Raw genomic sequence first — 12884 nt, forward strand, 5'->3', positions numbered from 1 at the left:
AAGGAAACGAAGGTGCAAGCTCTTAGAGTCATACCAACTCTCAAGTTGGTAAGAATTTATGTATGCTTCTATCATTTATGCTTATGATAGTTTAGTTATGAGTAGCTAAACTATAGTTTGATTGAGCCATGATGATGCTATTGTAATATATGAATCAATAGTTGTACTCTCTCTATTATCAATATTAATCAGTCTTTATTCAGTTTTACTTGTGTTCATTGCCTTTCTAAAGTAATTGTTGGAGGACCACTAACCATAACTACTTCAATTATGATTAAGAATTGATCTTAGGAATCGAATGACCACTAACCCTGGCTTTTGATCTTGATCTAGTAACTCTGTTTAACTCAACATTAGGAGCCCAGAGATGGGAAATTGAGGGTTATGACACATAAGTTAACGTTCATCCTTGCTTCCTAATGTTATTGCTGCCACGTACACTCGGGATAGAGTAGGCGATTCTAGCTTAGGAATGGGTGTTGATGCGCGAGAGTGATCAACACTATTTTGTTAACTTGTCGTAAAGAAAGATTAATAGTTGAGAAGTAGAGAGAGGACAATTATCTCATATAGAGCAATAGCGGATTCAACGGCTTAATCATTCATCTCAATATAATTTCTGTCGCAATTTACTTTACCGTTTGTTACAATCAAATACCAACTGCCTAGGGCAACCATTATAAACTTTTACATCCTAACGAATAACGAACTTGTTAAGTTGAAGTTAAATACAGTCCTAGTGGATCGAAATTTTACTACTTCGATAGACGTTGGTACACTTGCCAATTAGCTATCATTCACCATCTTCAAATATGTCGAGCCTTGAGGAGGAGGAGGAGGATGACATGGTAAACCAACTTCAAATATGTCGATAGAAGACAATGTAGATTCGTAGCAAATCAAGTTGGACAAGATTGTTACTATTCATTACTACAGAAACAATTACTTCCCCTGATCTGAGTGTCATGGGAGAACCAGCTAGGCCAAAGTTGGGGAATTACGGGTTAGCAACACACCGAGGTCAATTGACTCACACCTTTCAACCTGCTAACCCAGTTGTGTTCGATATCAAATCCACTGTCTTGAATGGGTTGAGGGATAAACAGTTCGATGGGTCAGAAATTATGAGCCCTCATGAACACTTAAGTCGTTTCGCCGAAACGTGCGAGTTTTGTGTACCTCCAGCCACCGTGACTGAGAGTCAAAAGAAACTTAGGCTATTCCCATTCACATTGACCGGTAGAGCCAAAGATTGGTTACTAACCATCCCTAATGGAACCATCAACAATTGGGGAGAGTTAGAACTTAGGTTCTTAGCAAAATATTTCCCTATGTCCAAATATTGGGATAAAAAGATGGAGATATCACAATTCAAACAAGGAGAAAGTGAATCACTCTATGATGCTTGGGAGCGATTCAATTTGCTTCTTAAAAGATGTCCCAACCATGAGTTAACCGAAAAACAATATCTCCAAATCTTCACTGAAGGGTTAACCTACAACAATAGGATGTTCCTAGATGCATCAGCTGGGGGTAGTTTGAAAAACAAAACTGATCATGAGGTTTTAGAGTTGATAGAAACCATGGTTAGCAATGAGTATCGTACTGATGCTAAGAAGAAAGAAAGAGGAGTGTTTGGGGTGAGTGACCAAACTGCTATCTTAGCCAACCAAGCCGCAATGAACAAGCAACTAGAGACTCTCACCAAAGAGCTTCATAGTTATACTCTAGCCAACAAACAACACGTCGCTGCTGTAAGGTGTGATTTATGTGGAGAAGGGCATCCGAATGGAGACTGCCTACCTGAAGAATCATTTGAGGAAGCTAATTACATGGGAAACTACCAAAGATCTAATCAATACTACAATTCAGGTATCAACAGGCACCCTAATCTGAGCTATTCAAATAACAACACTTTGAATCTTTGCTGCCCAGTCCTCAACAACAACAGCAGCAACGAAAGCCATCAGCTCTAGAGGAGACAATGATCAACTTCATGAAGATGACTCAAGGCAATTTTGAAGAAATGAAGAAGAGTCAAGAAGCTGAAAGAAAGAACAACGAAGCTTCAAGAAAGATGCTTGAAACTCAGCTGGGACAATTAGCAAAGCAACTGTCCGAACAAAACAAAGTAGGATTCTCAGGTAACACAACCGAAAACCCTAAGAATGAATCTTGCAATGCTATTGAATTGAGAAGCAGAAAGGTGTTGACACCTATTGTCCAAAAGAAGGTTGAGGAAGTAGTAGTGGAGAAAGAAAAAATTGATGAAGTTGAAAAGAATGATGAGGAGGTAGTTGAAAAGAAAAGTGAACAAGGAGAAGTTGAAAATGAAAAGAAGGGAAAAATGGAGGAAGAAAAACATGAGAAGTTGATAGATGAAGACTCCATCTTGAGGAGAACAAAGAACCAGATATTGAAGGATGGGGATAAGCCTCAAATTATCCCATCATATGTTAAGCTTCCTTATCCTCATCTGGCTAAAAAGAAGAAAAAGGAAGATGGACAGTTCAAAAAGTTCATGGATCTCTTTTCACAACTCCAGATTAATATCCCTTTCATTGAAGCACTTAATCAAATGGCAATATATGCTAAATTCATGAAAGAGTTGTTAACTGGTAGAAGAAAGCCCAAAGATGATGAAAACATTTCTCTCTCTGAGAATTGTAGTGCTATTCTTCAAAAGAAACTTCCACCAAAGTTGAAAGATCCCGGTGCCTTTACTATTCCTTGCTCCATTGGTCCAGTAAACATCGGAAGAGCTTTATGTGATCTAGGGGCAAGTATCAACTTGATGCCTCTTTCAATGATGAAGAAACTTGGATGTGGTGAACCAAAGCCAACAAGGATGACTCTCACTCTAGCTGATAGATCAATCTCTCATCCTTTTGTTATACTTGAAGATGTACTAGTCAAGGTTAATGAACTAGTATTCCCTGCTGATTTCGTGATCTTGGATATGGCTGAAGATGAAGAGATGCCCCTCATTCTCGGAAGACCTTTTCTTGCAATGGGTCGTGCTTTGATTGACGTTGAAATGGGACAGCTTGTGTTGTGTTTCCATTGCGAACAAGTGGTGTTTAATATCTTTGAAGCAATGAAGCATCGACTTGAAAACCCTAATTGTTACCGGATGAATGATGTCGAAGAATTTATTGAAGATAATCCAGTCAAGGAAGGTATAGGGCAACTAAAGGAGAAAGATCAGAAGGTGCATCCTCCCATCATAGAAGACATGTTTACGGGTGGCCATCCAAGAGATAAAGAGGTAGTGGTGTTCGATTATCCCTAGAAGTCGTCATACGTCAAGCTATTGACGTTAAAGAAGCGCTGGATGGGAGGCAACCCATCGGATTCGCATCCACTCAGGTATTGTTAATTTGTTCTTTTTACTTTTTATTTTGAAAACAAAACAAAAACAGCAAAAATATGATTTTGAAAAGAGGAACTTGGTTCAAAATTGTGACCATCGTGGCACGATGACATCTCAACGTGGCACGATGGGTGATCAATGACAATGGGTTTGCCACTGGATTCTTCGTGGCACGACCTCATATAAACGTGGCACGATCATCTTCCCAGAACATATGATCGTGGCACGTTGGGTATCATCGTGGCACGTTTGCAGCAGTTTCAAATCTTTTGACCGTTACAAAACCACCATCGTGGCACGATTACCCCGTATCGTGGCACGATGGACGCTCCTCTATAAATAAACCCAACCCATTTCTCTCATTTTATCATTTCACCTTAACTAAACTCTGCCCAAATTTCGTCCATTCACCTTCCATCTCTCAAATTCATCCCTGAAGCACCAAAACTTCACCCCAATCACTCATACAAACATCCTTCACCATCACCTTCATTCAACCATCAAATTTTTCCACAAAAATTCAATTTTACCTTTATTTCCCAAAACCTAACCCTTTTTCAAACCCAATCTCACAAAAAACCCACAAATGGTCTCATCATCTCACAAACGTGCTAGGGGAACCAAAAAGACTCAACAAACCCAATCATCCCAACAACTCGATTACGAGAAATTTAAGGATGAAGCACATTCGGAGAGATTTGAATACATCAAAGGTTTCAAATTTTCGGGTGAAAGGAAGTTTGATTTTCTCAATCTTCAACGTTACCCGCAAATTGAAACAACAATGAAGGCTCTTGGGTGGATGAAGTTGAATGATTTGGTCACAAAGGAGAGTAATCAAACCATTGCTCTAGAATTTTTTGCAAATGCTTTTGGGAGAAAGGACAATAGATCTTTTGTTCGAGGGAAGAAAATTGATTACAGCCCTAGAGCCATCAATGCATTGCTAGGGTTGAAGGCTCCAAGGGATTGTCATGTGGAGTTTAGAAGGCAAAAGAGCACCAACAACTTTCCATCTGATGATGATCTTCATCAAATTCTGTATGAAATTGGTGAAATAGGTGCTGACTATGTGAGGTCTAAAGCCACTGGAATTCTAACCCGGATGGATGTGGTGGATCTCAAGCCACTCTATAAGGCTTGGGCTTCATTTATTCATTCTAATGTGGAGAGTGTTTCTTCAACTTCTGAATTGCCTATGGATAGGTTGTACATTGTGGAGGCTATCATTTTTGGCTATGAGATCAATGTGGGAAGATTGATCAACTTGAGCATTCAAGAGATGGCAGATTGTGAAACATCAGTCACTTTGGGGCATTGCTGTTTGATTAATGCATTGTGCAAAAAGGAAGGCGTCCCGGAAGAACTTGGCGACATCATTTTGAAGTCAAAAGGAAGGATTGATGACACTGCCATGGTGAAGTTCGAGAAGAAGAAGGGTCGTGAAGGACAACAAGGGCACCGAGCTAATGCAGGACCATCTCAGGCACAACCAATGCAGGAGGACATGCCTCAGCATCCACCTCTACACCCGATGATGCTCAATTACATATGTGGTATGGCCAACTGGGCCCAAGACACTTCATCACAGCTGTATGTGGACAGTCCATTCTTTGGTGCAGAGCTTTCCCTTGCTGCTGATCAGCAACGTCAGAGGCCTCTTCAGAGCAATGCCTACCAACGCTTTGGAACGGAGGAAAACATGGAGAACTACTTCGTGGAGCAGAGGAGACGTGCTGGTGAGAGGGAAGGTCGTGTTCGTTCCGATTTTGCACGAGGGAAGATGGCTAGTGAGCAGATGGATGATGTAGCTGATGATGATGAGGAGACCGAGGAGGACGAGCAGTGATGGTGTCCTACAGTTGGAGTTGCTGTTTTATGTTTATGTTTATGATCTATGTTTCAGACTTTATGTTTTCTGTTTCTGTTTTCGTTTCTTTACTTTGATGCACTTTGAAATTCTGTCGTACATTTGATTTAATTTGTGTGGTTTGATTTAAATTTCAATTTCCCGTTTGAATTATTTTCCTTTGTTTGTTATTAATGGATCTGTTTGTTTATGGAAATCTATCAGTCTCATAACAATGAAATGCCAATGATATATCAAGAAGTTCAAAGGAGGATGATGCCAAATGGATACAATGGGAAGTGTACGGCAAATGAAGCATATGAACACAACTCCCAGATAACTCATCTTGTAAGGTCATAGCCTAAATTTTTTCCAATTTTACATATATGAGTGTTCCATGCAACTGCTGTTTCTAGAACTTGCGATATTTCTTATTTGTTGATTGGTCTTGTTATGTACACACTAAGGCAAATTGCTTTGTACCTTGAGCCTTTTTGAGCCTACCTTGTTTAATTGTTATGAATCCTTTGAAAAGCCAAATTGAGCCATTAGGTATAGACCCCTTGTTCGGTAACGAAACATATTACAACCTTAGCAAGCTTTAGGCATGAATGTCCCATTTTAAAAATTGAAGTTAAGCTATCTAGGTTGTATGAAATGTTCAAGTTTGGGGTTGCTTTTGGAATTAGCAACTTTCTAAGTTTGGGGTGGGGTACTAGAGAACTAAGAAGTTATTGTTAAAAATGTACATCTCATATCATGAAAAGCACTTGTAATTGTGCAGAGAAAAATTAAAAAAAAAGATCAAGTTGAGATGAAAAGAAAAGTGTGTGCGAGACCAACAATGCTTATATGTCTCGTAAAACAAGAAAAAGTTCTCTAGTACTTCTCTTAAAAGTTCTAAGGTAGAATTGTGTTAAATTGAAATTATCCAAAGTAGTTTGAGCTTAACTTCATTGTTCTTTTACACTACTTTCCAAATATATATCCACCTTGAACCTAAGCCCCATTGAAACCTTGAAAGTCCTTAGAAGTGTGTACTTAACTCTGACTTTGATTGACAGTTTAGAAATTTTTCAAGCCTATGGTAATACAGCAGACCTGCATGATGATTGAGTGACCTATTCAAACATATGCGTGGAGTTGTGAATCTGGAGGTAAGAGATAGGCATCTGGTACATCATTACACCGGAAGGAAGTGAACTGTTTGAATATATCATTGGCTGGTAACTGTTATCTTACTGCGATTTTTCCATTTGCAAAGTTGATTCCTTGAGGACAAGGAATGATTTAAGTTTGGGGTTGTGATGACTGTCTGTCATTACATGTTTTTAGTTGTTATTTGTATTGTTTTTGTAACATAAAGAGAGACAACTACCTGTAATTCATGGCAAAATCAGAGGAAATCAGGAACAAGTGCTCAAAGAGAAGAAAAGAAGAAAAGTTCCTAAAAAGCCATTTGATCGTGCCACGTTCAGGAGCTTCGTGGCACGATGGTAGGGTTTATGAAATGATGTCTTCACTGGAATAATCGTGCCACGATGACTCCTCAACGTGGCACGATGGTACAGTCTGTTGGCCACATTATTTTGCCTATAAAAGGAAAGCTTGGCCAAATGTTTCAGACACAGAAGTTTTATGGGATTTTAAGCATAGAGGAACAAGGAAACGAAGGTGCAAGCTCTTAGAGTCATACCAACTCTCAAGTTGGTAAGAATTTATGTATGCTTCTATCATTTATGCTTATGATAGTTTAGTTATGAGTAGCTAAACTATAGTTTGATTGAGCCATGATGATGCTATTGTAATATATGAATCAGTAGTTGTACTCTCTATTATCAATATTAATCAGTCTTTATTCAGTTTTACTTGTGTTCATTGCCTTTCTAAAGTAATTGTTGGAGGACCACTAACCATAACTACTTCAATTATGATTAAGAATTGATCTTAGGAATCGAATGACCACTAACCCTGGCTTTTGATCTTGATCTAGTAACTCTGTGTAACTCAACATTAGGAGCCCAGAGATGGGAAATTGAGGGTTATGACACATAAGTTAACGTTCATACTTGCTTCCTAATGTTATTGCTGCCACGTAGACTCGGGATAGAGTAGGCGATTCTAGCTTAGGAATGGGTGTTGATGCGCGAGAGTGATCAACACTATTTTGTTAACTTGTCGTAAAGAAAGATTAATAGTTGAGAAGTAGAGAGAGGACAATTATCTCATATAGAGCAATAGCGGATTCAACGGCTTAATCATTCATCTCAATATAATTTCTGTAGCAATTTACTTTACCGTTTGTTACAATCAAATACCAACTGCCTAGGGCAACCATTATAAACTTTTACATCCTAACGAATAACGAACTTGTTAAGTTGAAGTTAAACACAGTCCTCGTGGATCGATATTTTACTACTTCGATAGACGTTGGTACACTTGCCAATTAGCTATCATTCACCATCTTCAAATATGTCGAGCCTTGAGGAGGAGGAGGATGACATGGTAAACCAACTTCAAATATGTCGATAGAAGACAATGTAGATTCGTAGCAAATCAAGTTGGACAAGGTTGTTACTATTCATTACTATAGATACCATTGTACTCAATCATATTGTATATCCTATTTTATGTGCGTGCGCGCGTGCGTGCATGTGAGTGTGACTTGATTATTTAATCCATCAGGAAATCATGATGATGAAGAGTTTGAGTAATCGGAGAAATGGTAGCCACATACGGTTGGAGAAATGTCACCTATATTTATTTATTTATTTATGAGAAATGTTAACTAGTGCCTCGAGGCACTGGTTAAGGATTTTTAATACTAACTTTAAATAAAAGTTTGTGTAATAAAGTGTGTTGGAAATTGAAAACTTTGACACTTTTAAAGATTAATTACTTAATTTAAACTGCATAAAGAGTGCCTCGGGGGCACTCATTAACAAAACCCTTTATCTATTTACTTGTTTTAAAGAAAAAAATGTCACCTATATTTATCATCAAAGCAATGAGTGTATTAATATCATACTGTTTTTACTATATGATTGAGTAACTTTTAATCTCTTGGAATCTCTATCAGATTTAGAAAACAATACACCCTCCGGTCACAAATATAAGCAAAAATTCACTTTTTAAGTTCATTCAATAAATGATGCATGTGGACTATTAAATAGACCACATACATCATTTATTGAATGAACCTAAAAAGTAAATTTTTGCTTATATTTGTGACCGGAGGGTGTATTTATTTGCCTCGAGTACACAAAAAAATTGATTACCTTGATTGAGCAACAAATCAAGTCTACTTAGTCGGGGTGGGAGAGGAAGGACCAGATTCCTCCCTTTCCTCCTGAGGCTGCTGCTGTGGAGCCATCTCCACGTTAGCCGCCGCCTGTTGTGATGAGCGTCTCTTGAAGCAAATCCAGATAATTATCAAGGTGAGAATCACAAAAAGCACCACAGCGGTGGCTATGAGTGACGTATAAACCGCCGGCATGTGGTGTTTTTTGTGATGGGAAATGGGAAAGAAGTGAGAATGGTACTTTGGTATGACAGGGGTGGTGGAGGGTGCGGAGGAGGAAGTTGGAGTGATATCCATTATCTTGGTTTGTGACTTTGTGTTTCTGGGAATAAAGAATGAAAACCGAAGATTAAGTACTTGCAATGTAATAGGCATTTATAAGAAAAATGGTTTTGTTTTTCTTCTTCACCTTTCATAATCATAATCTGGTTGCTTGCTTGCTAACAATGTTGTGTTTCTGTAAATGGAACTAAAGAGAAGAAGAATACTGCGTGTTTTTGTTCTTTCTCCATATGAATGAATATAAGGTAGAAGTTTCTTTCTGTTTCCATTTTTTAGGGTGGTTTTTTTATGTACTCAACTCACAGATCCCTTAAGAAAATAAGCTCTGCTACCAATTTGTTGGTTTTGGAAGGGATATGAGAGAAAAAGTATTATGGAAATGATATATTGGAAGACAATATGTTTATAACTTAAAGCACACCATTACAAACACTCTAATGCTCTATAAATAGAGCTGAAACATAACTTAAAACAAAAAGAAACTCCTAAGATATTTATTGTCTTTGAAACAAAACATAACTGAAGACAACTCACTAATGTTTCATAAAAAACTTAATAATATCATAACTGAAAATACTAAGGAATACTAAGGCAATTCCTACAAATAGACTTTTTTGGATGGGAAAACCAATTCTTGTGAACACAACATTCATGGACCTAGGAGACATTGATATGCATGATGTAACATCCTTAATTTTCATCAGCTATATTTTCATGTTTCTCAGTGTATATATGTCCGTTTTAAATCACTAACTATTATTTAAGTAATTATACGAGTACATTGTACTAGTAATTATTGTGATATTTTTAAAACCTAGTTTATTGTTACTAGTAATTATTGTGATATTTTTAAAACCTAGTTTATTGTTGAATGTGCATATTTATATTTTTTAATTACTCCTAGCATTTGTCTCACTTTAATTAATTATTTTATAGATAGTTATATTAATGCATCAGTAAGTGACGAGTTTTCCTTACATGCCTGCTATGAAGTGATGATTGTATACACATTTATTTATTTGATTTCGTGATTTCTTTAAGTATTGATATCATAATTATTTATTTTTCTATTTTATCTATCCTCTAAAATTAATTGTATTTTCATGTATCAGTTTGTTATTTAATCACATATACTATATATACGATCCATCTCATATATTTTCTTCTTTGAGTCAAACACCCAGTCAGTATTATTTCTTGCAATTTCCATCAATTATTGCCATTCAATCATCATGGTGTCCCACATGCCACCATCTCCTTATTTCTCTCAACTTGTCTGTTACAGCTTGTGCTTACTCACACCATCTTCTCCTTATTTCTCTCAACTTCCTTCTTTTTATATTCTTATTAATCCAACTATTACTAATTTATTATTGTTGTCTTGTTTTTTTTTATCCTTGAATTCAAGAGTGCCGTTGATGGCCCATATATGCTCCTTGAATTTCTCTATAAAAGGGACTTGAACCATCAATAAGAAAATTCAGTATTATTTTCATTTTCTTAGATAAGCTTAGTGATAGCACTAGTAACCATCAAAAGCCAGTACCATGCATTTCCTTTCTCTCACATGTTGAGCAATGAGTGTATTGTGAGCATAGGTAATCTAATTTCTTGAGTTCATTATTTTGGTCTGTTACACTTTAAAATCACTTTCTTATACCAGTTCAATAATCCAAATCAAGAAAACAAACCTCCTCCTATCCATATGACCATACGCAAATTGTTCCCTCTCACAATATTCTTTTATTATTTCCTCTTCTTTGACCACAAATCATTTTGTATACAAATATTTTCTAAGTCCACCAATCTATTCCTTCGCAACATTCACGCAAGCCTAAGAATTTCGACTACTCCTTCGTTCACCGTCCGATTGGGCTAATTTTTGGACAGCGTGTTCAAGACATGCGGTTCTTCGTTTTCAACGGTCCGACCGTCTAAATAATTCCTGGGGTGAGAGTAAATGTGTCTGCACCGTAGCTGTGAGTTTGAGGTGATTTAGAATTCGGCTAGGAAGAAAAATGTTCGAGGTAAGGGCACTTCCCCATACTTATCATAACTGTAACTAATGGTTAAATATTATAATTTAAAGCGTATGTTTCATAATTGTTGTTGAAGGGAAATGAAATTAAAATGGAAACTTGCATGTAATATCTAACTTTTATAAAAGTGATTGTTTATATTTTATTTATGTATGAATTTGATATGTTTTGTGATATTTTGTGGTGTTTGAGAAAGAAATGTTTGATATCTAATAAATTTAAAGAAAGAAAGAAAATCAAGGAAATGTGAGTAAAGATTGATTTTTGAGTCATGTGCATGATGATTATTAATATCTGACTGTGTTTGCCTAAGTGGCGGGTTGCATTCATCGTCATGCATGCCTGTGCATTTTTGTGTGCCTTAGTGGCGGGAATTGCAATTATATTTCTGTGGTGCCTGTGTGGCGGGAATTGCAATTATATTTCTTTGTGGTGCATGTGTGGCGGGTTATATCCGGATCATTTAGCTTTTAGGAGCATGCATTGTATTGCATAATAACCTAAAGAAAAATACAAAATGAATGATTGGTGAATAATTATTTTCTTGTCGGCAGCTTATGTCTCGTGCAATTTATTTTATAATATTGTACCGTATGTTTGGTTTGATTTGTATGGTTTGTGGTTTATGGAAGCTGACCTCTTACAACCAACATTTTAGGTATTGATGAGTATGAAGACTTGAAGAAAGTTTGGTGTTTAGCTTGCACACGCGTGGGGAATAAATTTGGGTTTTATTAAATTTGTAATTTAAGATAATTCTTGAATTTTATTATTTTTTTAATGAAAATTATTCAGTGTAATAAAAGATTTTCATCTTCTTAAAGTGTAATAAAAATGTACTCATATTTTTTAACGAATATTTTTTTTTAGTAATGTCTTGGATCAAAATCCGGGGCGTTACACATGTCCTTTTGAACTCTATGTAGAAGGTCAACATAAACATAAATATAAACATGCACAATGTGTATCAACTGCGTTGCCCCGAGTAAAAATAATGAAATAACCATCATATCAAATACACATCCATTAAAAGTTCATGCCCAACATTTTATGTGTATATACCATAGTTTTTTTTTTTTAATCGGGTATATACCATAGTTTGAGTTACACTACTTAGAAAAACAAAAAAATAATGTCTTTGTTAATATACTATTATTATTATTAAAGATATAATTTGTTCAATAGTATTTTTTGAGATCAAATTCATTTTTTTGAATATTTTGACAAACTAAATAAATTCAACAAGATCACGTTTAATATTTTGACAAACTAGATAAATTTATTTTTTCGAGATCAAATAGCCTTATAAAAAGAGTCAGACGTCTTAAGTGTAGAGAAGTGAACAATGACAAATCCACCCTTCAACATATTAAGCTAGTGTCTTTGCAGGCAGCAACTATAAACTGAATTGTGTGTACTGAACCAAATACATTGATTTTTATTGGTTTTTCCATATGAGAAGTATATTTATCCATAACAAAAATATATATATTAATGAATTATTTTGCATGTTTTCAAATTAACTTCAGTCCCTTTCAAAAGAGAAAAAAAAAGAACAAATATGGTCAAAGAGAAAGAAATACAGTGACACCCAGCTAGAATTGTGTTTGACTATTATTATTAGCGAGAAAACTCTAGAAATATCGCAACTAAGCTAAGAGATCAAGTTGTTGAGGACTCAACAATTTACAAAATCTACATTTTATGCAAAATGTATAGGAGGGACGAGGGTCATAGATTTTTTTTTTTTTTTTTTTTTTGAAAGAGTCATAGATTTTATTATATGCATACATATGTTGAACAAAACTAAATTGTCCTAACCTTAGGGTAAAGTTGTATTCGGAAACAAGCAAATGATATAGTAGGTCATTAACATCCTTATTAGGTGGTCCCCAAGATTTGTAAGTTGTAACATGTCCCACAATTAATGAGAGGCCTTGTTCCCTTTTACTCACACAAAAGTAAAATTTATTGCTTCAAATTTGAAGTCAATCTCAAGACATGTTGACCATATACTATGGTCAAGGCTTGCATTTGTCA

At 36.0% G+C, this 12884-nt stretch overlaps 1 protein-coding gene and 1 long non-coding RNA gene across 2 annotated transcripts; both read left to right on the top strand.

The window, feature by feature from the left end:
• Window positions 1-965: 965 nt before the first annotated feature.
• LOC146924003 (uncharacterized) lies at window positions 966-3292 on the top strand. Its single transcript, XM_085711804.1, has 3 exons — window positions 966-1882; window positions 2203-2746; window positions 2816-3292. The coding sequence occupies exons 1-3, from the start codon at window positions 966-968 to the stop codon at window positions 3290-3292; spliced, it is 1938 nt and encodes a 645-aa protein (XP_085567930.1).
• Window positions 3293-10635: 7343 nt separating this feature from the next.
• Window positions 10636-11701, top strand: LOC146924004 (uncharacterized). Its single transcript, XR_015009970.1, has 2 exons — window positions 10636-10832; window positions 11503-11701. It is a non-coding gene; the product is annotated as an uncharacterized LOC146924004 (long non-coding RNA).
• The last annotated feature ends 1183 nt before the right edge of the window (window positions 11702-12884 follow it).

This window comes from Medicago sativa, chromosome 5, assembly GCF_051527215.1.
Source record: "Medicago sativa cultivar Bolivia chromosome 5, Bolivia_mono, whole genome shotgun sequence".
Taxonomy (NCBI): Eukaryota; Viridiplantae; Streptophyta; class Magnoliopsida; order Fabales; family Fabaceae; genus Medicago; species Medicago sativa.

Excerpts from the sequence above, each read along its gene's own strand:
- LOC146924003 (XM_085711804.1), top strand. The coding sequence starts at position 966 with ATGGGAGAACCAGCTAGGCCAAAGTTGGGGAATTACGGGTTAGCAACA. Across the intron at positions 1,883-2,202 it reads TACAATTCAGGTATCAACAG|AAAGGTGTTGACACCTATTG; the intron begins GCACCCTAATCT and ends ATTGAGAAGCAG. Across the intron at positions 2,747-2,815 it reads TTCCTTGCTCCATTGGTCCA|AAACTTGGATGTGGTGAACC; the intron begins GTAAACATCGGA and ends TCAATGATGAAG.